This window comes from Arvicola amphibius, chromosome 6 (assembly GCF_903992535.2).
Source record: "Arvicola amphibius chromosome 6, mArvAmp1.2, whole genome shotgun sequence".
Classification (NCBI taxonomy): Eukaryota; Metazoa; Chordata; class Mammalia; order Rodentia; family Cricetidae; genus Arvicola; species Arvicola amphibius.
In genome coordinates this window covers 13,370,226-13,390,970 of record NC_052052.2, presented here as the reverse complement: position 1 = coordinate 13,390,970, position 20,745 = coordinate 13,370,226, and the positions used below count along the sequence as shown (strand labels likewise).

The window sequence follows — 20,745 nt, the reverse complement described above, 5'->3', positions numbered from 1 at the left end:
CATCTCCCTTTGCTTGATTCTTGGCTTTGTGTAGGGCCTGATGGGGAAAGAAGAAGGGGTGCTTCTGACAGTGAAGGGCAGGTGCCTGTTTACCACCTGTCTGCATCCATAAACTGGAGGTGGGATCATGGCCCACAGCTCTTACCAGGCCACAGAACAAGAGTGGGAAATGACAGTGCTCTTTGTCTCTTCCAGATGCAATCACTGTATCCAATGGAGGGCGAATCATGCGTTCTTGGGAGACTAACATCGGAGGCCTGAACTGGGAGATAACTCTGGACAGTGGCAGGTAGGGAAATCCTTGTGGCTGAGTGAAGGGATCTGGATGGATGAACAACTCTGCACCTTTGTGCTCCCCTCCCCCCCTTGCTTCTTCAAGGACCACTGAAGGCGCATCAGATGCTTGTTCTTTAAAAATTTTTTTTCTTAATGTGTATGGGTGTTTTGCCTGCTTGTATGTCTTTGTCTATGGACCACATGAGTCCAGTCCCTGGCGGGGGGCCAAAAGAACATGTTGGATCTCCTAGATTATCAGATGATTGCAGCCACCATGTGGGCGCTGAGAGTTGAATTCTGGTTCTCTGGAAGAGTAGCCAGTGCTCTTAACCACAGAACCTTCTCTCTAGCCCCAGATGTCCCCCAACTCCCCTCCCCCTTTTTAGACAGGGTCTCTCTACATAGCTCTGGCTGTCCTGGAAATACATAGACCAGGCTGGCCTTGAACTCTAAGAGATTCTTCTTCCTTAACCTCCTGAGTGCTAGAATTCCTGTGCCACTGCATCTGGCTTAGCTGCTCATTCTTGGTTTCGTTGTTATAGCACATGTGTGTGTATTTACTGAGAGTTCTATGTTATTTACAAATGAGATTTTCTGTGAACTGGGTGGATTTAGTTAACTGAGCACCTATTAGATGATCAGTTCTGTACTAGATACAATGTTTGTTCTTGAACACTGTCCCAATCTTACCTTAATATATGAACTTTGAGTGCTGTGTTCTAGGTAAAAGAGGATTAGTACAAAGCTTTCCATGTTCCTTATGTTTGTTTGCTTTGAGACAGGTGTCATGTAGCTCAGGCTGCCCTCAAAGTAGTTATGTAGATGAGGCTGACCTTGGTGTATGTGAATGTGTGAGTGTGTGTGTCTGTCTGTCTGGGTGGTGTGTGTGGGGAGGAGTGTGCATGCCGCAGAGTGTACATGCAGAGGTTACTGAACAGCTTTGTGGAGTCAGTTCTCTCTTTCTACCTGTAAGTAGGTTCTGGGGATTGAACTTAGGTTGTCAGCCTTGCTCAGCAAATGTCTTTACCTGCCAAGCTATCTTGACAATCCTGGCCTTGAACTTCTGACATTCCTGCCTCTACCTCACAAGGGCTGGGACTGCAGAGCTCTATCACCATGCTTGGAATTTAGTTCTCTGTTATAGAACAGCATGGACTGCTGCCTCACCTTTGCTGAGATTCATCTATGCGCTTGTTGGCTTTAGCTCACACATCTTACGATAGCATTTCCTCTGGTTCCTAGCACTTGGTGGATCCCAGGCAATGAGAACACTGTCCTCGTGAGACAGCTGCTGTTAAGTTCCTGCCCAGTTGTGGGCGTAGTCATAAACCCAACAATGATCGTATTTCCTGATGGGGCTTGCTAGAGTGGTAGTCTGAGTTCTGTGAAATCCTAGGGAAAGGAAGACATGGGGCAGTGCACCTAAGTGGTTCTCCGGCAAGGCAGATTCTCAAGTTGTTAGAGGCAAGATTAGGTAGGCAGAACCAGCATTGGCATCCAGGTGTGCCCTCACTCTTCCCTGTGTTCAGTTTCCAGGCACTTGGGCTGGTGGGCCAGCAGGAGTCAGTGAGGTACATTGCAGTTCTGAAGAAGACGACTCTCACCCTCCATCACCTCTCCAGTGGGCACCTGAAGTGGGCGGAACACCTTCCAGAGAGGTAAGCTAGTTTCCTCCGAAGTGGTGACTATCTTGTCCCAGTTCCTACGAAACCCTCCATCTCCTTGAGGGTGCTTGGCCAGGGGCCCTCCTGTTGGCATCACATGGAAATAGTGTTTTCCATGTGTGTCTGAGTAAAAAGGCTGTGGCTACATACTTGGAGTGTACTTGGTAGGGCGGAGAAAACACAAACTGGGGCACTAGCGCTGCTGTGTGAGGGAGCTGCTCTTGCTCACACACAAAGTGCTCTGGGCCTTTCAACTGCCACTTGACAGTATCCTGAATCTTTCTTCACGTTAAGAGTCAGAATGATAGAGAGGGGCTGAGGGAGGCTTGAAGTGGTTTCTAGAGGTCCTGGAGGTTGGAAGGAAGGAATAGGTTGCCTAGAGGCTCAGGCAAGGGTTGGCTTCAGCCACTTGCAGCTATTTTCAAAGGTTTAGGGCAGGGATCAAAAGTTAAATTGTTAAAGTTAAGTTGGAGATATGGACCAGACCAGTGACAGAGAGCCTACCTGGCATGCACAAGGTCCTGCGTTTGATTCTTTGCCTTGCCAAAAAAAAAAAAAAAGAGCCAAATTCTTAGCTGAGCATGGTGGCAAGAAAAAAGACAGACCTCCCCAAGCTTCAAAAGTCAATGTCCTACAGGACAAAGAACAAAATATCTTGTGAGTCTGGCCTACCTGATGGGGCCTACAGGGCACTACAGTGTGCCTGGCCCTACCTCCATAGCCTTAGACAACCGGTGTGGTGCCCTACATACATGGAGGCATGCTACTTCTGTCACTTCGGAAAAGCTGACCATCTGGTTTGTATATGTGATAACAGTTTAAAATGTTGATGAGAAATTCAAATTCAAGACAAAAGCAAGGCTAGAGATGGGGCTGAGTATGGAACTTGCCTAGCATTCGCAAGGCCCTGGGTTTAATCCTTAGCACTGCGAACAGCAGCAGCAAAGAACCTAAAAACCTAAAAGCAAAGGCTCTGTGAGCCACACAAACTCTCTTTGGGGTTTTTAGCTCGTGACAACATCCACTAGGAAATGGCAGCATGGTTTTGGAAGCCCTGGGAAAGCTCAAGTCTAAAGGCTAAGTCGGTGGCCCTGTCTTCTCTTCCCTTTCTTAGTGACAGCATCCACTACCAGATGGTGTATTCCTACGACTCCGGGGTTGTATGGGCCCTTGGAATCGTTCCCTTCAGCCATGTGAACATCGTCAAGTTTAATATGGAGGATGGAGAGATTGTTCAGCAGGTACAGAGGGCATCTGGCTCCCAGCGGGTGGGAAGGAGTTGGTAGAGGCCGCCTTTGCATGGGGGTTCAAGGATCTTGGCAGGGCAGCTGCAAAAGCTGCCTGTGTTCTGTTCCTGATGCCCGTCTGTTGCTGGCTTGCCCTCAGCACGAGTTTAAAGCACTCTGTTAACACACGGTGCTCTTCTGGCTGGCTGCGAAGTTATTCTGATCTAGGCACTGTCCCTTTAAGTTCTCCTAAGGTGATTATGAAATGATTACAGGAAGCCACATCTGACACCCCTCCGGGCCATCAGGCATTTACTGTTATTGGGTGCATTTTCCCAGTGACCAAACACAAACTCCTGCTGAGTACTTCAGCTTTGGAGGTTGATGGAGGTGGGTGAGGATGGGAAGAGCCCCTGGAACCAGCCATGCTTTTGGCCAGATGTGAATTTTGATCTTGGGATCCTCTGTGCATTCTAGCAGAGGTTCTGTGGATCTGCTGAGAGGGCCCCTGTGATCCTCATGAGTCTGTCATGAACTTCTCCACAGGTCAGGGTTTGGACTCCATGGCTGCAGCGTCTCACTGGGTCCTGTGGTATGGTCGACGAGGCCGTCCTGGTGTGCCCTGACCCCAGCTCACATTCCCTCCACACTTTGGCCCTGGAGACAGAGTGGGAACTGCGGCAGATTCCGCTGCCGGTGAGAGGCTGCTCTCCTGGTCTGAGGGGTCCCCTCTGAGGTGTTAGGAGCTGGCATGGTTGCCCTGTGAGGTTGTTGCTGCTTTCTTGAGCTGTGACAGCCATGGGGAGGGTGTAGGCCTCTGGCTGAGCTGTCATCAGGGTACAGGCCGTAGTCTCCTTTGGGGAACCTGAGCAGGAGCTTCTGGAGCTATCTGTCCTAGTCTAGAACTGCTCCCTGGCAAGGCGTGGCAGAGGTCCTGGTTTGATGGTCTGGGAGGGGTAAGTGTCCCACTTTTCTTCTTGCTTCCCCTCTCCACCCAGTCTCCTGACTTAGAATTTGGAAGTGGATTCCAGCCCCGAGTGCTGTCCACACAACCCAGCCCAGTGGCTCCTTCTCGGGCCCAGTTCTTCCTACAGCTGTCCCCTGGCCACTACGCTCTGCTGCACTACCACAATGGTGCCGTGACGCTGCTCAAAAACTTTCCCCAGGTAACCGCAGCAGTGTGCTTGCTGGGACCAGAAGGTCTTCCAGGACAAAGCTGGGAGGAGGCAGAACTGGGAATCCAGACACATTTGCCTTACATCTCATTGTCTGGAAACTGATACCTAACGTTCCTTACAGGCCACTCTGGTGAGCTTCGCCACCACTGGAGAGAAGACGGTGGCTGCCGTCATGACCTGTCGCATTGAAGTGAGTACCATGCATGCATGACAGCTATCTCTGCGGGTCCCCTTGCGTTCAGAAGTTGGAATCTGTTCACCTGTGCACAGGGGTAGGAGGCTGCAGAAAGATGAACTCTTTCCACAGTCTCTTTCTTATTAGCAATGGCATCCCATTGTGGCTCCCCTCCCTGTAGACTTAGGGTTCATAGGCCTGTGGGGGCGGGGCATGAGAGGTAAGATTTGCCTTCTGACTGCTGAGGAGACAGAGTATCTGGGAAGTAATCCTTTGGCTAAGTGTCTTCACGTCTCTTTCCTTTAGCAGAAACCTGGGAGTGCTGGGGACAGGAATACAGCGAGCTTTTCTGAGACATCTAGGGCACAGGTAGGATGTGGCATTGGGTAGGCAGGGTGTGTTAGTGGGTGGGGTGGCAGACCGGGGGACCCAGGAGGCCACCCAAAGAAGCCCAGGTCAACTGAGGCTTGCAGGCCCCCTTGAGTTCCCAGCTTCAGGTGGTTCAAGTACTGTCAGTTAAGTGGCACATCTTGTCCTTTCTCGTGGCAAGATGAGGAGGTAGACTCCTGGGATCTGTCCTCCTTATTTCCTTCTCTGAACCTCGGCTTCTCCATTCCCCTGGATCTCCATAGCTGGCAAAGCCAGGTGGCATTTTATGGTACAGTTGGTAGCAGTGAAGGTCCTAACTATAGGCACAGTCTTGGTTGTGGCCTCATCGCTAGGGTTTTTCCCTTCTTTTCCCATCCACAGTGCCAATCTGGGACTGCTCTGCCTCACTGTACACACCGGCTGCCTTCAAAGACGTACATGGCAGTTGTACACACTTATGGCCTGCCGAGATGTACATGGTAGTTGTACACACTTAGGGCGTGCTAAGATGTACACAGTAGTTGTATACACTTACAGCCTAACGAGATGTACATGGTGTTGTACATACTTAGGGCCTAACGAGATGTACACGGTGTTGTACACACTTAGGGCCTAATGAGATATACATGGTGTAGTACACACTTAGGGCCTGCCGAGATGTACATGGTAGTTGTACACACTTAGGGCGTGCTGAGATGTACACAGTAGTTGTATACACTTATGGCCTAACAAGATGTACATGGTGTACACACGTAGGGCCTGCCGAGATGTACATGGTGTTGTACATACTTAGGGCCTAATGAGATGTACAGGTTTAGTACACACTTAGGGCCTGCTGAGATGTACATGGTGTTGTATACACTTAGGGCCTAATGAGATGTACACGGCAGTTGTACACACTGGCTTCCTTTTCAAGCTTGCATAGTGGTTGTATACAGATGGCTTTCTTATTTTCTTGTTTTTTGTCTTTTGAGATACTGTTTCTCTGTATAGCCTTTATTGTCCCGAAACTCACTCTGTAGATCTGGTTAGCCTCAAACTCAGAGATCAGCCTGCCTCTGTCTCAAGTGTTGTGATTAAAGCTGTGTGCTACCACACCTGGGCTTCTGGCTCCTTTATGGGGTGCACACTATAGTTGTGATCTTGTTTATTCGGTCAGCAACCTTGTTTCCACCGTAGGATTTGGCTCTCTTTACTTCTCACTTATGCACGTTTCCCTTCTGACCTAGTCCCTTCTCTAGGGGATTTGTCCTTGGACATGCTGTAGGGGACTTTATTGTTGACCTGTGCTGTGTGTACCTCTAGGACTCTCTGGCTTGCTTCAACCAAACCTACACCATTAACCTCTACTTAGTGGAGACAGGTCGGCGGCTGCTAGACACTGCAATTTCTTTCAGCCTGGAGCAGAAGAGCACTCGTCCTGAGCAGGTAAGCGACAGACAGTTTGGCCTTCTTACTCCATTCTGTGGGCTTCATGTCCTTGGGGCTAGTTGTGGCCCTGGATTAGGCTTTAAGAACAAGACTCCTAGTTCCTACAGAGTCACTGTCTGTTTATAAATAACAGCAAAACTGCCGCTGCCATTGTTGCTTTAGATTTATTTGTTATTATTTTATATATCCATCCATTCATCCATCCATCCATCCATCCATACATACATACATACATACATTTGTTTGTTTATTAATTTATTTGTTTTTTTTATAACAGCCCTAGCTGTCCTAAAACTAGCTCTCTAGTAGACCAGGCTGGCCTCAGACTCACAGAGATCTGCCTGCCTCTGCCTCCTGAGTACTGGGATAAAAGATGTGCTCCACCACCACACGGCTTAGATTATTATTTTATGTGTATGAGTGTTTTGCTTGCATGTGTGTATGTGTACCACATGAGTACATGGAACATTTGATCCCCTGATACTGGAGTTACAGATAGTTGTGAGCTGCCATGTTGGTGCTAGGAATTGAACCTGGGCCCTCCGCAGGAAGAGTAAGTTTTCTGACCCTCCAGCCCTGCTGCTGTTGTTTTGCCCAGCTGTCTGTGTGCGCGAAGCCCTTTTTGTTTTTCTGTTAATCCATAGGGCATCTTGGCAGTCTTGTGGATTGGTTATTACTGACCTGGTTTGTGAATGTGCCCATGACCTACGGTATTTCAAATCATGGAGCTAGCAAGACATGTTTCTGGGGTTCAGACTCCAGACTGACTTCCCACATGTACCCACCCAGTGTCCTTTGGGGATATTGAATCGTGTCCCTCAGCTTCTGGGATGCTCCTGGCCTGGCCCCCTGCTCACCATGTGGGGTGCAACTGGGGCATGAAGGGATAACAGTCCCATCAAGTATTTGCTGCCCTTCACAGACAGACCAGAGAGAGCCTTAGCTCATTGTTGCATTGACTCTGAAGAATGTGTGCTTTCTTGCTGGTGGCCAGATGATCATTGTATTGTCTAGACATCATGTCATGCTGTGACCTGAACCTCAGCCAACTCCCAACCCTTTGAATCTTGGGGTCCAATGCCTTGGAGCCATCCAGCTTCTTACTGTCCTTTTTATAGTTGTACATCCAGGTATTCTTGAAGAAGGATGATTCAGTGGGCTACCGGGCCTTGGTGCAGACACAGGACCATCTGCAGCTGTTCCTGCAGCAGCTAGGTGAGTGTCCTGTACAGCCATTTGTGTTTCTACCTGTTCTGAATTCCAGTCGTGTGCGGTAGAGGTGTGTGTGTGTGTGTGTATGTGTGTGGTGGGGCGGGGACGGGGGTGTGCACAGGCATGGGAAAGGTTCAAGAAGAGCGTACCCTGAGCATTTTCTCAGTTCTTTAGGGGCATGAAATGAGATACAAAATCTTTCTCGCTTGACTCTTGACTCCAGCTCATGAGATCTTTTGCTTAAGACTCAAACTCTGAGACACCCCTAAGAGTCTCCTCAGGGCTAGGGAGCCAGGCTGAGCTTTCACAAACTGGTTTCTTGTAGCTGGGAAGGTGGTGTTGTGGAGCCGAGAGGAGTCCCTGGCAGAAGTGGTGTGCCTGGAGATGGTGGACCTCCCCCTGACCGGGGCACAAGCTGAACTGGAAGGAGAATTTGGCAAGAAGGCAGGTATGAACCTAGGAAGGCTACTCAGGAAGGGTTAGCTGGGTTTATGGACCTAACTGTGCCCCCAGCCTCTGGTTCAGGCAGATGTTTTGAAGGAGTCCTGCGGCTAGTCTTCAGCGCATCAGCAGCTAGTCTTCAGCGCATCAGCAGCCCAGTAGTTTATGCAGCTACTGTTTCACTGAGTCCCTCTAGAGACAATAATGTCTTCACTTTATAGTTAGTTCCAAGTGTCATTGCCTGGGGTCCTAAAAATTGTCAGGCTCCATGTCAGACACTTCTACCCATTGTCTCAAATGCAACAGCCACATGTGTCTAGAGAGAGCTGACTGGACATAGCCCTGTGTTCTCTGAGTCAGCCATGGCTCCATTGATGGGCATTTGATGAACATGATTCATTCCTCTCCTGCGTGTGTGTGTCCAGCCGTGTTCTCCCCCTCCTAGTTCCCCCAATCCATTTCGCCCACTATCTAGTAGGCCACTGTTGAGAATTCTGGGTCAGGTACGCTGCTAGGTGGTGTATGTTTTCTTAAGCTGAGAATTAATTTGACTTTACTATCTATTTCTGCTGCTGGACCCAGCGATTCAAGGTAAATGCTGCTTTTTGCTGCCCGTTGCGCCTTGCTTGCCCACATGACTAGCGTTTGGTCATTTTTCTGACTTGTGTTAGTGAGACACACACCCTGTATGTGTGGACTTGCTCTGCTTGTGACTTGCTTCTCTGCCTCTCCTTGAGTTGAGGTTGGTGGAAAAGAGATGAACAAAGATAATACTCACAGAGATCTGCCTGCTTCTGCTTCCTGAGTGCTGGAATTAAAGTTGTGTGCCACCACTGCCTGGCTAAAGATAATACTCTGAATGAGCACTTCCCATGTACCAGGCACCATACCCAATCCAAATGGATGTCATTTGATCTGTTCTTTGTAACAAGCCTCTGAGTTGCATGTCATGTAATAGATGAGGGACCGAAAGCACAAAGAGTAAGCATTTTTCTCAATGTCACACAGCCTAGATTTTAATTCGGGCCTGTGAGACTCCCAAGACCCTCCTTACCATGGTAACCAAGGTATCATGCACCTGTCACATCTCTAATGGGGGACACTTTCAGGGAAAAGGGAGGATGATGGCCTTAGGACTAGATTGCAGGAAGGGATGTTGGGAGCAGGTTAACAAAGAAGGATGAAGCACTGGGAGATGGAGGTACCACTCATGCATGCATCTGCTCCCACTGCTCCTGAGACCCACACTCCCGGCTTTGCTGTGCACCCAGATGTCTTCCCCTGGTCATCCCAGCATGACTACATCCTACATGGCTGATTCCTTACCTCTTAGACTCCTATTACAAGATTTAAGGCAGGTGAAGTCCTAAGAACCAGGTAAGAAGGTTTCAGAAGCTTGTGCATGGCTGTACCAGAGTGTGGGACGGCTGGCATCTTACCCAGACTGCACCCTGAACTTGTGGCCTGGAATGTGAATGACTGGAAGGTTCTACAGGAGAGGGAGAGGTCCCTCCTGGGAAGTACACATCTTGCTGGACTCCTAGTCTGATGGGAGGGCCTTCCTTCTCCCCAACACCAGACGGCTTGCTGGGGATGTTCCTGAAACGCCTGTCGTCTCAGCTCATCCTGCTCCAGGCCTGGACTTCCCACCTCTGGAAGATGTTCTATGATGCTCGAAAGCCCCGAAGCCAGATTAAGAATGAGATCAACATTGACACATTGGCCAGAGATGAGTTCAACCTGCAGAAGATGATAGTGATGGTGACAGCTTCAGGCAAGGTGAGCACATGAGATGTAGGAAGCAAACCTCAGGTGCAGGCAGCGGCAGCAGGCTTGCTTTGTTCCAGTTTGCAAGGAGCGAATCAATTCTTCAGTTTCTTTCTAGTTGTGAGCCAAGGATTCATTTATCTTGCAGCTCTTTGGCATCGAGAGCAGCTCTGGCACCATTCTGTGGAAACAGTATCTGCCTAATGTTAAGCCGGACTCCTCCTTTAAGCTGATGGTCCAGAGGACTACTGCTCATTTTCCCCACCCGCCTCAGTGCACGCTGCTGGTGAAGGACAAGGTGAGGCCAGGCACGCTGCCTGGAGCCTCTGTGTGTTGCCTTTTGCATGTTTCACAGTTGAAATTTCTCCCATGCCTTGATCATTCCATGAGAAGCTCTTGGGTTGGAAGTCTTGTTTCTGCCATTTTGTGGCCTGGGTGGAGGGACCCTCCAGCTCTGACGTGGAACTGGTTAGGAGCCAGATCCCTTCCCAGCGAGGCTGTCCCTGATAGCTAAGTGGCTGTTTTCTCTCTGTGGTTTCTGCCTCTAGAATTTGAATGGATTTTTATGGACCCCTTCTAGCTGTATTGTGAGGTGGGGTTTGGAAGATTCTCTTTTGAATCCAGCAATCTTAAATTGCTGAATTATGCTTGACTTGTTGTTTTGGGCACAGGGTCTCACTATGTAGCCCTGACTGGCTTGAAAGCAGCTATATAGACGAAGCTAGCCTGGAACTTGCAGAGATCTGAAGGTGCTGGATTAAAGGCGTGCACTGCTACCTTGACCTGGTCTTGATTTAGATTTGCTCTTTATCATGCTACTTCTTAGCTAGATTTGGAGCCGGCATCAGTCTAGCCTTTTCCCTTTCCACATCAGCCTAGGGAACCAGTCATCTTTGACCAAGAGTTTACTTTCCACTAAGATACCAGAAAGCAGGGAGTTCCTGGTGGTTCAGTTGATGCCTCAACATTTCTGGGTCACCTGTAGGATGTGTGTTCCTTCTGTGTTTGGATCTGACTGTTTTCTGCCCATTGTAGGAAACAGGAATGAGCTCTCTGTTTGTCTTCAACCCCATTTTTGGCAAGTGGAGCCAGGTGGCTCCCCCAGTGCTAAAGCGCCCCATCTTGCAGTCCTTACTTCTCCCAGTCATGGATCAAGACTACGCTAAGGTGCTGCTGTTGGTGGACGATGAATACAAGGTGCTTTGTCTTGGGTGGGCGGAGTCTTCTGTGTGGAGCTGGGTTTGGGATGGGTTGTCAGACATGCACTGGGACAGAGGTGGCCCACTTACCAGATAGCACATGTTCGGGGTGTCAGGTCACCCTTAGCAACATGACTACCCTTGTGAGCGCCCAAGTTCATAAGGTTCACGCCACTCATTATACATGGCCAGTTTTGTTTTGTTTTGTTTTTTAGTTGAATTATGTGTTTATATGTGCACATCAGTGCAGGTATCCGTAGAGGCCAGAAGCATCAGATCACCCTGAAGCTGGAGCTATAGGTGGTTGTAAGTCACCTGTTATGCAGTCTAAGACTTGAACTCATGGCCTCTGGAAGAACAGTATATATGCTCTTAACCACTGAGATAACTCTCCAGTCCCTAACACTGAGGTTCTTTTGTTTGTTTGGCTTTTGGTTTTTGATTTTCGAGACAGGGTTTCTCTGTGTAGCTCTGGCTGTCCTGGAACTCGCTCTGCAGACCAGGCTGGCCTCAAACTCAAAGAGATCCTCCTTTCTCTGCCTCCCAAGTGCTGGAATTAAAGGTGTGTGCCACCACTGCCCAGCAACACTGAAGTTCTTAACAGAGCCATATTTAATCCTTAAATAGATCCAGTGACTGGTTTTATGGTTCACTGTTTTATGCTTAAAGCTTTCTTTAGTGGGCAAACACTAGTGATTCTTGAGAAATGGGCTTCAAGGTTTCTGAACTTACATTTAACACTTCTGGGATATCTGGGTGTTTTCAAGGTCACAGCTTTTCCAGCTACTCGAAATGTCTTGCGACAGCTGCATGAACTTGCCCCCTCCATCTTCTTCTACTTGGTGGATGCGGAGCAGGGGCGGCTTAGTGGATACCGGCTTCGGAAGGTAGGGAGGAAGCAGCTGACTGTCCTTGGGAGGCACTGTGGGTCTTTCCTGTTGTTTGGTTAAACAGTGGCCCTGGTGCCCGATTCAAAGGCACCCATTTCATACTGGATTTATACTGGGATGTTGTTTTAACTTTGGCACAGGGACTGTGCCTTAATCTACTGCTATTTTAGCCAGCAATTACGACTCAGAAGTTACAGGCCTGCATCTCTGGCAGTGGCCTGGCCACACAGGCTGCAGCCTGGTGGGAATCCTGTTCCTATGGGCACTGGTTCTGCCACTGAGCTAAAGGCAGCCTTAAGTAAATTTCCATCATTCTATTTATAAATAAATAGATTCAAAGGCTGGGGTGAAACTCTGCTAGCTCGGAGAAGTTGAGTAACACCCAGCTAACCGTCTTTCCTTGCTGCTGTCTCTGAAAGAGGGTTCATGGTTCAGATAGTCGTTTGCCCCTGGACCATTTCTCTAGCCCCTATTAATATAATTTTTATTAAAAATATCAGAGGAGCCAGAGAGATGACTCAGTGATGAAGAACACTGGCCGCTCTTCCAGAGGACCTAGATTGTTACCACCACCCACATGGAAGCACGGCCAACTGTGACTCTAGCCCAGGGGAATCCAACACTTTTCTGACCTCCTGTGCTGCACAAACATAAATGCAGGCAAAACACCCTCATATATACACATCCCTGTATCCCATTTCCAGTTGTCCTTGCTACCTGTTCGCTGTGTGTTGGTAATACTGTAAGCATAGCTGTATGGGCACATGCGTCCATGTGTCTCATGAAATTATGTCTTTTGAATGGATCTATATTTATTTTATTTATTTGCATTTTCACTTAATGTCTTTTCTGTTTCAATTTTTCCTTCCTTCCTTTCTTTTTTTTTTTTTTTTTTGAGACAGTTTCTCTATCTAACAGCCCTGACTGCCCTGGAACTCACTCTGTAGACTAGGCTGTCCTAGAATTTGTTCTGTAGACCAGGCTGGCCTCGAACTCACAGAGATCTGCCAGCCTCTGCCTCCCGAGTGCTGGGATTAAAGGTTTGTGCCACCATTGACTGCCCAGCTTGGCTTCATTCTTTTTTCTGAAGCCCTAGTCATTTATTTGTTTCTTTTGAGGCAGGTCTTACTATGTAGTTCAGGTTAGCCTTGAACTCATGGCAATCCTCTTTTCTCAACTTTTTGAGCTCTGGGATTATAAATTGAGTTACATTCCCAACTTCTTGCTTTAGCGTCTTTCTTTCTTTTTTTTTTTCTTTTTAAGATTTATTTGTTTATTCATTTATTTAATGTGCACTGGCATTTTGCCTTCATATACTCTGTGTGAGGGTGTCAGATCATCTGGAACTGGAGTTCCAGGCAGTTGTGAGTTACCTTGTGGGTGCTGGGAATTGAACTCTGGAAGAGTAGCTAGTGCTCTTAACTGCTGGTCCATCTCTCCAGCCCTTCTTCTTCTTCCTCTTTTTTAATACCTTATTTTTATTTTATGTGCATTGAATTTTGCTTGCATGTATGTCTGTGTGAGGGTGTTGGGTTCCTTAGAACTGGAGTCACTGACAATTGTGAGCTGCCATGTGGGTGCTGGGAACTGAACCTGGGTCCTCTGGAAGAGCAGTCAGTGCTCTTAACCGCTGAGCCATCTCTCCAGCCCCTCTTTCTTCTTTTCTTAATTAAAAAATTACATCTGTTTGTTTGTATGAGTGTAAGGAAGTATGTATGTGTATAAGCATGTACAGGCATGAGCCCACATGTCATGCCATTCATGTGGAGGTCAGAGCACACCTTGCAGTAGTCTTTTTTCTCCTTCTGTCATGTGGGTTTCAGGGATTGAACTCTGGTTGTCAGGATCGACAACAAGTACCTTTACCAGGTGAGTCTTCTTTCCAGGCCCAGTATCTTTTTGAGACAAGATCTCACTGTGTAACCCTGCCTGGCTGGCCTGGTATTCTTGCTATAGACCCAGCTATATCTTTTTTCTTAAACAGAGACTTCCCAACTTCTTCACAAGTCTTGCTTTCCTGTGTGTATACATGTGTGTGAGAGTATAAGAGCACATGTATGCACATGTATAGTGGCCAGAGGCCAGTGTTGGGCGTCATTCCTCAGGTGCCAGCCACCTTGTTTCACTTTGTGGGGTCTCTCACTGGTCCAGAGCTCGCTGAGCAGGCTAGGCTGGCTGTGCAGTGAACCTCTGGGGTCCTTCTTTCTCCACCTTCGCTGTGCTGGAATTACAGTGCAGCCATCACCAGACTTCCTTTATCTGGGCGTGGGAATTAAACTCAGCAATCACATCACTGACTTTTCTATCCATCTAGCCTAAGCCAAGTCTGTCCCTGGTCCTTCTAGTGCACAGACCTCAGGTACCGCACTGCAGGCTGGGTCAGCTGTGGGATGCCTCTGACTGTGTCTCTGGCCCAGGCCTGTCCTCTAATCACATGTGCTTGACTGCATCTCTGACCCTGTGATCTCCTGATCACACATGCTCTTGTTCTTCCCTAGGATCTCACAACGGAACTGAGTTGGGAGCTCACCATTCCCCCAGAAGTGCAGCGGGTCGTCAAGGTGAAGGGGAAGCGCAGCAGCGAGCACGTGCACTCCCAGGGCCGAGTGATGGGGGATCGAAGTGTGCTCTATAAGGTATGATACAGCAGCCTGACAATGAGGAAGGCCGGCTTTTATTTTTATTTATTTATTTATTTATTTTTTGGTTTTTCGAGACAGGGTTTCCCTGTAGTTTCTAGAGCCTGTCCTGGATCTAGCTCTTGTAGACCAGGCTGGCCTTGAACTCAGAGATCCACCTGCCTCTGCCTCCTGAGTGCTGGGATTAAAGGCGTGCGCCACCACCGCCTGGCTAAGGCCGGCTTTTAATATGTATAATTTTTAGATTTTTTTTTTTTTGAGACAGAGTCTCATATTGTAGCCCTGGTTCTGTCCTGAAACTTTGTAGACCAGGTTATCCTTGAACTCACAGAGATCACCCTGCCTCTGGGTGTTGGGATTAAAGGCGTGCGCTAACATGCCCTGTTTATTATTTTGTTGCCTATTTATTTTGTATTTATGAGAATGGGGCATGTGCTGTGGCATGTGTGTGGAGGTCAGAGGACAACTTGTGGGAGTTGGCTGTCTCCTTTCACCATGTGGGCCCTGGGGTAGGGACTCGGGTTGACAGGAGGCTCGATGGCAACTTCTTTACTTGATGAGGCATTTTGCTGGCTGAAGTAGGAAGGCTTTAGGTAAAGTAAGTGTTGGAGTTCTGGTCAAGCCATTGATTCCTTTGTGTACTGATTTTGTCTGTGAAGTGCGTGTGTCCTGTAGATGTACTCAGGGCTTCTGTTGTGCTAGGAAAAGTACTCTGCCATCCAGCTATGTGCCCATCCTAAACAAATACACCTTCCTCCTCTGGTTGTGGGCCTCATCTTCTCCCAGTGCTTGCTGTGTGACCTCCTGGCTAGATGCTAGTTTTATGAATAGTACAGGTATGACTACGGTCTTCTGGGGTTAAAGGTTAATCAGTCCACTAGAGATTCACTGAGGTGATTTCTGGGCTACAAACTACCTTATAGGAGGGTGGTACACTCTTAATTCCATCACTCAGAAGGCTGAAGTGGGGGGATTATAAATTTAAGGCCAGTTTAGACTACATAGTGACATCGTGTCTCAAAAGAAAGCTGTGGTGGTGAGCTCGACAGCTCAGTAGACAGAGACACTTGCAGCTGGGTTTGCTCCTCAGAGCTATGTTGTGCGGGGGGGGGGGGGGTTGCCTGTATCATAAGGTTTCAGAGAGGGGTTAAGAGACATGCAAGGCATGCACTGGGCCCCAGTCCTTAGAATATGCAAAGCAAGTTTGCTCATCAATACTGATTCCTTTGCCAAGCGGTTGAGCTCCATATTGGCCTCAGGCCCCAGGGCTCACCGGAGAGCCAAGTACATGACATGCTATCATGGTTCCTAAAGTTTGTCATTGTGGTTTCTCTCCCTAGAGTCTGAACCCCAACCTGTTGGCAGTGGTGACAGAGAGCACAGATGTTCACCATGAGCGTACCTTTGTTGGCATCTTCCTCATTGATGGTGTCACCGGGCGCATCATCCACTCCTCCGTGCAGAAGAAGGCCAAGGGCCCCGTCCACCTCGTGCATTCGGAGAACTGGGTGGTGGTAAGGAGCCACTGCCAGGGCACAGAGCAGCTCAGGAGGTCCCTGACTCTCACGTTCTTCCCAGAAACAGCAGCCACTTTGCTTTCTCAAGACCTCAGGCCCCTGGAAAGCAGCACAGGGTCCAGATGGGGTGGGACCTGGGGCCAGATCTGACTGCTTGGCCTTGAGCTCTGCTCTTCCCTCTCCTGTGTAGAACCTGGACTAATCTGTGAGCTCTCTGGTTGCATCGTGAAGTAGGGACAGTAGTAGTCTCCTCTGGGCTAGCTCAGAACATTGCACTTCACAAGCTCCCAGATGGTGGCTGCTGTCACTATGACCAGAGAACCCTGGCAGTTCCTGTATCATGGACAACTTTGGACAGCCTAGATCGCAACAAGGAGGAAGAGCAGGGGACAACTGGGTCTTTTCCCTTAGTCTGCAGCTGCTGTGAATGGCATGTGTAGTGTAACCTTCGCTTTCCGGTTGATACAGCACTAAACCCAAACTGCCTCTCCTTCTCCCCACAGTACCAGTACTGGAACTCTAAGGCGCGGCGCAATGAGCTAACTGCCCTGGAGCTCTATGAGGGCACTGAGCAGTATAATGCCACTGCCTTCAGCTCCCTAGACCGTCCCCAGCTGCCCCAAGTCCTCCAGCAGTCCTACATCTTCCCCTCTTCCATCAGCGCCATGGAGGCCACCATCACTGAGCGGGGCATCACCAGCCGTCACTTGCTCAGTGAGTGTTGAGAGGAGGGCTTCACACCAAAGTGGGGATGCACTGTCAGCAGGGATATACTTGGTCCTCTTTCTCTTTGTTTAGTTCAGATTTGATGGTCTTTGCTCAGTACTCAAGTCTCACGAACCATTTCCTTTCTTTGGTTCTTTCTTGAATCTCAGAAAGCCATCCCTGATGTCTGTTTTAGCTGAAAATATGTTCTTAAATTAGCATACAAAATAATGTGTCAATGTTCTTTGTTCTTATTTATGCTCTTCCCTTCTGCTGGTCTCTTTCCACCTTCTACAAGGTCCCTCTTCTACTTCTATGCAATGTGGCGTCCCCTAGACTCTCTTCCTCTTGACCCCCACTATGTCTTCCTTTTCTTCCACATGGTCCTCTTTCTACTTTTTATGACCTTAGCACACACACAGAAACTAAGTCCTTCTGTGTATGAGAGAAAGTATGGCACTTGTCTTTCTGTGTGTGATTTTTTTTTTTTTTTTTTTTTTTTTTTTTTGGGGTTTTTCAAGACGGATTCTCTAGCTTTGGAGCCTGTCCTGGATCTAGCTCTTGTAGACCAGGCTGGCCTCAAATTCACAGAGATCCACCTGCTTCTGCTTCCCAAGTGCTGGGATTAAAGGCGTGCGCTACCACTGCCCGGCTCTGTGTCTGACTTTTTATGTCATTCTTTGCTGTTGTTTGAGACAGGATTTTACATGGCCCAAGGTGGCCTTGAACTCCTAATCCTCCTGCCTCCTCTTGAATGCTTAGCATCCTGATTTTTTTTTGTTTGTTTTTGAGACAGAGTCTCTCTGTATAACCCTGGCTGTTCCAGAGCTTACTATGTAGACCAGGTTGGCCTCTAATCCCAGAGATTCTTTCTCTGCCTTTCAAGTGCTGGAATTCAAGGTATTCATCACCATGTCTAGCTCTGATGTGATCTTTTTTTTTAAACTTGAAAAAGAAATTATGTGTATGGGTGTTTGCACACATCTGTGTACCACGTGTGTGCCTGGTGCTAAGGAAAGCCAGAATAGGGCACTGAATTCACTGGATCTGGAGTTAGATACAGGTAATTAAAAGTAGTTGTGAGCCACCGTGTGGGAATTGAGAATTGGACCCGGACCTCTGGAAGGACAGCCAGTGTTCTTAACCACTGAGCCATCTTTCCCTATAGACCCCCCTCCCCATGTCATTCTTAACACAGCTTGCATAGACTTGAATAGAAACCAGAGAGCTTATTTGGTAGAGTCTAAGATTAGGACTCAGTAATAGTTGAGAGTTTATCTAAGATATTTGGGACTTTTAGCTTTGACAGGCACTGGGTGTTACTTGCCAAGTAGGAGGGGTATCACGGGACTTTTGATCACCATTATAAAACTTATGTTGTCTAATGTTTGGTCCTCTGCCTTCCTGGCTGCATTACCCAGCAGCCCACATGGCCTCAGACTAGCTAGACTATGTGAGGAAATCAGTGTCTTCAGAGCCAAGCTCCTTCATTTGTACCCATGTGATGGTTTCATTTTGGTTTTGAATTTTTGGGGGGTAGGTATGGGCGTTTGAGACAGTGTTTCTCTGTAGCTTTAGAGCCTGTCCTGGAACTAGCTCTTGTAGACCAGGCTGGCCTCAAATTCACAAAGATCCACCTGCCTCTGCCTCCCGAGTGCCAGGATTAAAGGTATTGGTTTTTTAATGGGACCTTGACAACCTATGTTTCTCTTTGTTTATTTTATACTCTTAATTGTAAACTTCTGTCTAACCAGCCCTCATTCAGGGTCAGGTAAATGTGAGCCTTCATTTCTTCCTGTACAGTTGGGCTGCCTTCTGGAGCAATCCTTTCTCTTCCCAAGGCCTTGCTGGATCCCCGGCGTCCTGAGATCCCAACAGAACAAAGCAGGTGAGACTGTTGTGGGCAGACGGCCCTGGCTGTCAGGACTTTAATCCCACTGATAATGTTAGTTCTCTGTCTGCTATGCTAGGGGCTCAGGTGAACAAATGACCATGAGCCCTGCTTCCTGGAGCTGGTGTCTGGGTGGGAAATGACATTAAGTAACCAGCAAACTGAATGGTGTTAATCACTGGTAGAGAGGAAGTGCATACAGGACAGCCATGAGGATGTGTGTGGGAGAATTTGAGATCAGGCCCTGGAAATCCCTTGGAAAAGGTAATCTGAAGGTGGCTGGCATAGGCTCTTGCTGTATAGTATCTGAGGGAGAATGTTTCAGGTAGAGGAAGCAGCACCAAGGCCCTCAAGTCATGTCTGTTGAGTCTGAAGGCTGTTGAACGGGAGCAGTGAAGGGTAGAGACCTAGGAAGGGAAGAAGGTGAGGAAGGGGCCGATAGGGAAGGGAAGCCTGGAGCTTGTTGATTGTTCCCGCTATTGTGAATGCTCCGGCTGTCATCTGGGCCTGTCTCCTCCTCTAGATTTTGAAGTCTTTTCACTTAGGGACACCCAGAGGGCTGGGCAGTGGGAGAACAGAGGAGTAAGGCTTGGAGTAAGGAGGGATGGAGCTAGAAGAAGAGTGACAGGCTTCCTGCAGATGAGCGGAACTGAGGCCCAGGCTGCCCTTGAACTTGAGGCAGTTCTCCTGTCTCAGCTTTCTGAGTGCTGGGATTTCTGGGTATACAACTCCATGCCTGGCTTGTGTTATATGTTCTCATCAAGTTGATGCTTAACCTAATTCTCCAGCCAGCCTTCCGTACAGCCCTTCACCGTTCTTTCAGCTGCTGCATCTGTGATGACGTAACTCAGGTCGTCCTCAAAGGAGATTCATGATTTGATGTGTGTCCTGGAGCCATCCCAGCTCCCAGGAAGGACAGCCAAGAAAGAGATCCGTCTCACAGGAACTTTTAGAGTCCCTGTCCCCCTCCTGTGTTTTGCAGAGAGGAGAACCTGATCCCTTATTCTCCGGATGTCCAGATCCACGCAGAGCGGTTCATAAACTATAACCAGACAGTCTCTCGAATGCGAGGCATCTACACGGCGCCGTCAGGCCTGGAGTCCACTTGTCTGGTGAGTGTCCCCGTTTGGCATCTGCAGTGTGGCTGTGCGCCCTAAGGATCCCATCTCCTTCCTGACCGACTCTGAGGTGCTGGTGACTCACTGGCTACCTTTCCTTCCCAGTTCTCATTCTGTCTGTCTTTCAGGTCGTGGCCTACGGTTTGGACATTTACCAAACTCGAGTTTACCCATCCAAGCAGTTCGATGTCCTCAAGGATGACTATGACTATGTACTAATCAGCAGTGTCCTCTTTGCCCTGGTTTTTGCCACCATGATCACAAAGAGGCTGGCACAGGTGAAACTCCTCAATCGAGCCTGGCGGTAAAACGCAAGCATTCTGCCAGAGTGGAGAGCCTCGGGGAAGCAGTCAGTCCAGGAGCTATGGCTGTGGATTGGTGGATCGGTGATGCTGGATTAGGTTCTTATATCACTTGAATCTGGTGGAAGAGGATGACCTTCATGTTGAACTGCTGGGGTACAGTGATGCACAGACCTTGTGGGACAGACACCCACCTCAGCCAGGCTCTCCATGCATCGGATCCACTGCTCTGTTTTCTTGATCTGCCCATCCACCTGGGGTTTTTTTGCTTTTGTTTTTTCCTTTTATGAGACCTCTGGTTTTTCTCTTCTGAGGCTGTTTAAATTGACTTTAGTTGGCCTTTTGTGTCTCCAGTCTTACTAGAAATCCTCTGACAACTTCTTCGTCTTTTGCTTCCAAGCCTGATGGGTCAGCTCAGCTCTGCCTTAAAGGGGCACTTGGCTGCCTGACCTTGACGGGGCCGATGTGTAAGCCATTCTTAGCTGAAGTCTGAGGACTGATCCCACCCATTGGTTTCTCTCTGATGTCACAGAATGTGAGGGATCCATACGTTGAGTCAGAACTAATTTTAACTAAACTTTTCGTTCCATGCTTTCATTTGTATGGTTGGCCACTGTTTGTTTCAGCCTATCAAAGCCAGAACAGTCATTTGGCTTTACACACATAGCCTGTGCTTTTCTCTTGAGCTGTAACAAGGCTGAAGCCTTTTTTCCTTTTTTTTTTTTTTTTTAAATTTAAATTTAAA

The 20,745-nt window shown here is 48.3% G+C and overlaps 1 protein-coding gene across 2 annotated transcripts in view; it reads left to right on the top strand.

Moving 5' to 3' along the window:
* Nucleotides 1–20,745, top strand: part of Emc1 (ER membrane protein complex subunit 1) — a 23,273-nt gene extending 2,528 nt beyond the window's left edge. The window contains exons 4-23 of one of the 2 annotated variants that reach the window (XM_038333193.1): nucleotides 196–289; nucleotides 1,806–1,934; nucleotides 3,055–3,181; nucleotides 3,713–3,862; nucleotides 4,165–4,332; nucleotides 4,466–4,534; nucleotides 4,829–4,888; nucleotides 6,194–6,316; nucleotides 7,438–7,534; nucleotides 7,857–7,979; nucleotides 9,552–9,751; nucleotides 9,888–10,037; nucleotides 10,775–10,936; nucleotides 11,706–11,825; nucleotides 14,327–14,464; nucleotides 15,808–15,981; nucleotides 16,488–16,698; nucleotides 18,493–18,577; nucleotides 19,563–19,692; nucleotides 19,827–20,745. In XM_038333193.1, coding sequence (XP_038189121.1) covers nucleotides 196–289; nucleotides 1,806–1,934; nucleotides 3,055–3,181; nucleotides 3,713–3,862; nucleotides 4,165–4,332; nucleotides 4,466–4,534; nucleotides 4,829–4,888; nucleotides 6,194–6,316; nucleotides 7,438–7,534; nucleotides 7,857–7,979; nucleotides 9,552–9,751; nucleotides 9,888–10,037; nucleotides 10,775–10,936; nucleotides 11,706–11,825; nucleotides 14,327–14,464; nucleotides 15,808–15,981; nucleotides 16,488–16,698; nucleotides 18,493–18,577; nucleotides 19,563–19,692; nucleotides 19,827–20,006 — 2,690 coding nt within the window. In that variant the 3' untranslated portion in view covers nucleotides 20,007–20,745. Of the gene's footprint in view, nucleotides 1–195; nucleotides 290–1,805; nucleotides 1,935–3,054; nucleotides 3,182–3,712; nucleotides 3,863–4,164; nucleotides 4,333–4,465; nucleotides 4,535–4,825; nucleotides 4,889–6,193; nucleotides 6,317–7,437; nucleotides 7,535–7,856; nucleotides 7,980–9,551; nucleotides 9,752–9,887; nucleotides 10,038–10,774; nucleotides 10,937–11,705; nucleotides 11,826–14,326; nucleotides 14,465–15,807; nucleotides 15,982–16,487; nucleotides 16,699–18,492; nucleotides 18,578–19,562; nucleotides 19,693–19,826 lie in introns of both variants that reach the window. The other variant, XM_038333192.1, reaches the window with a different exon arrangement.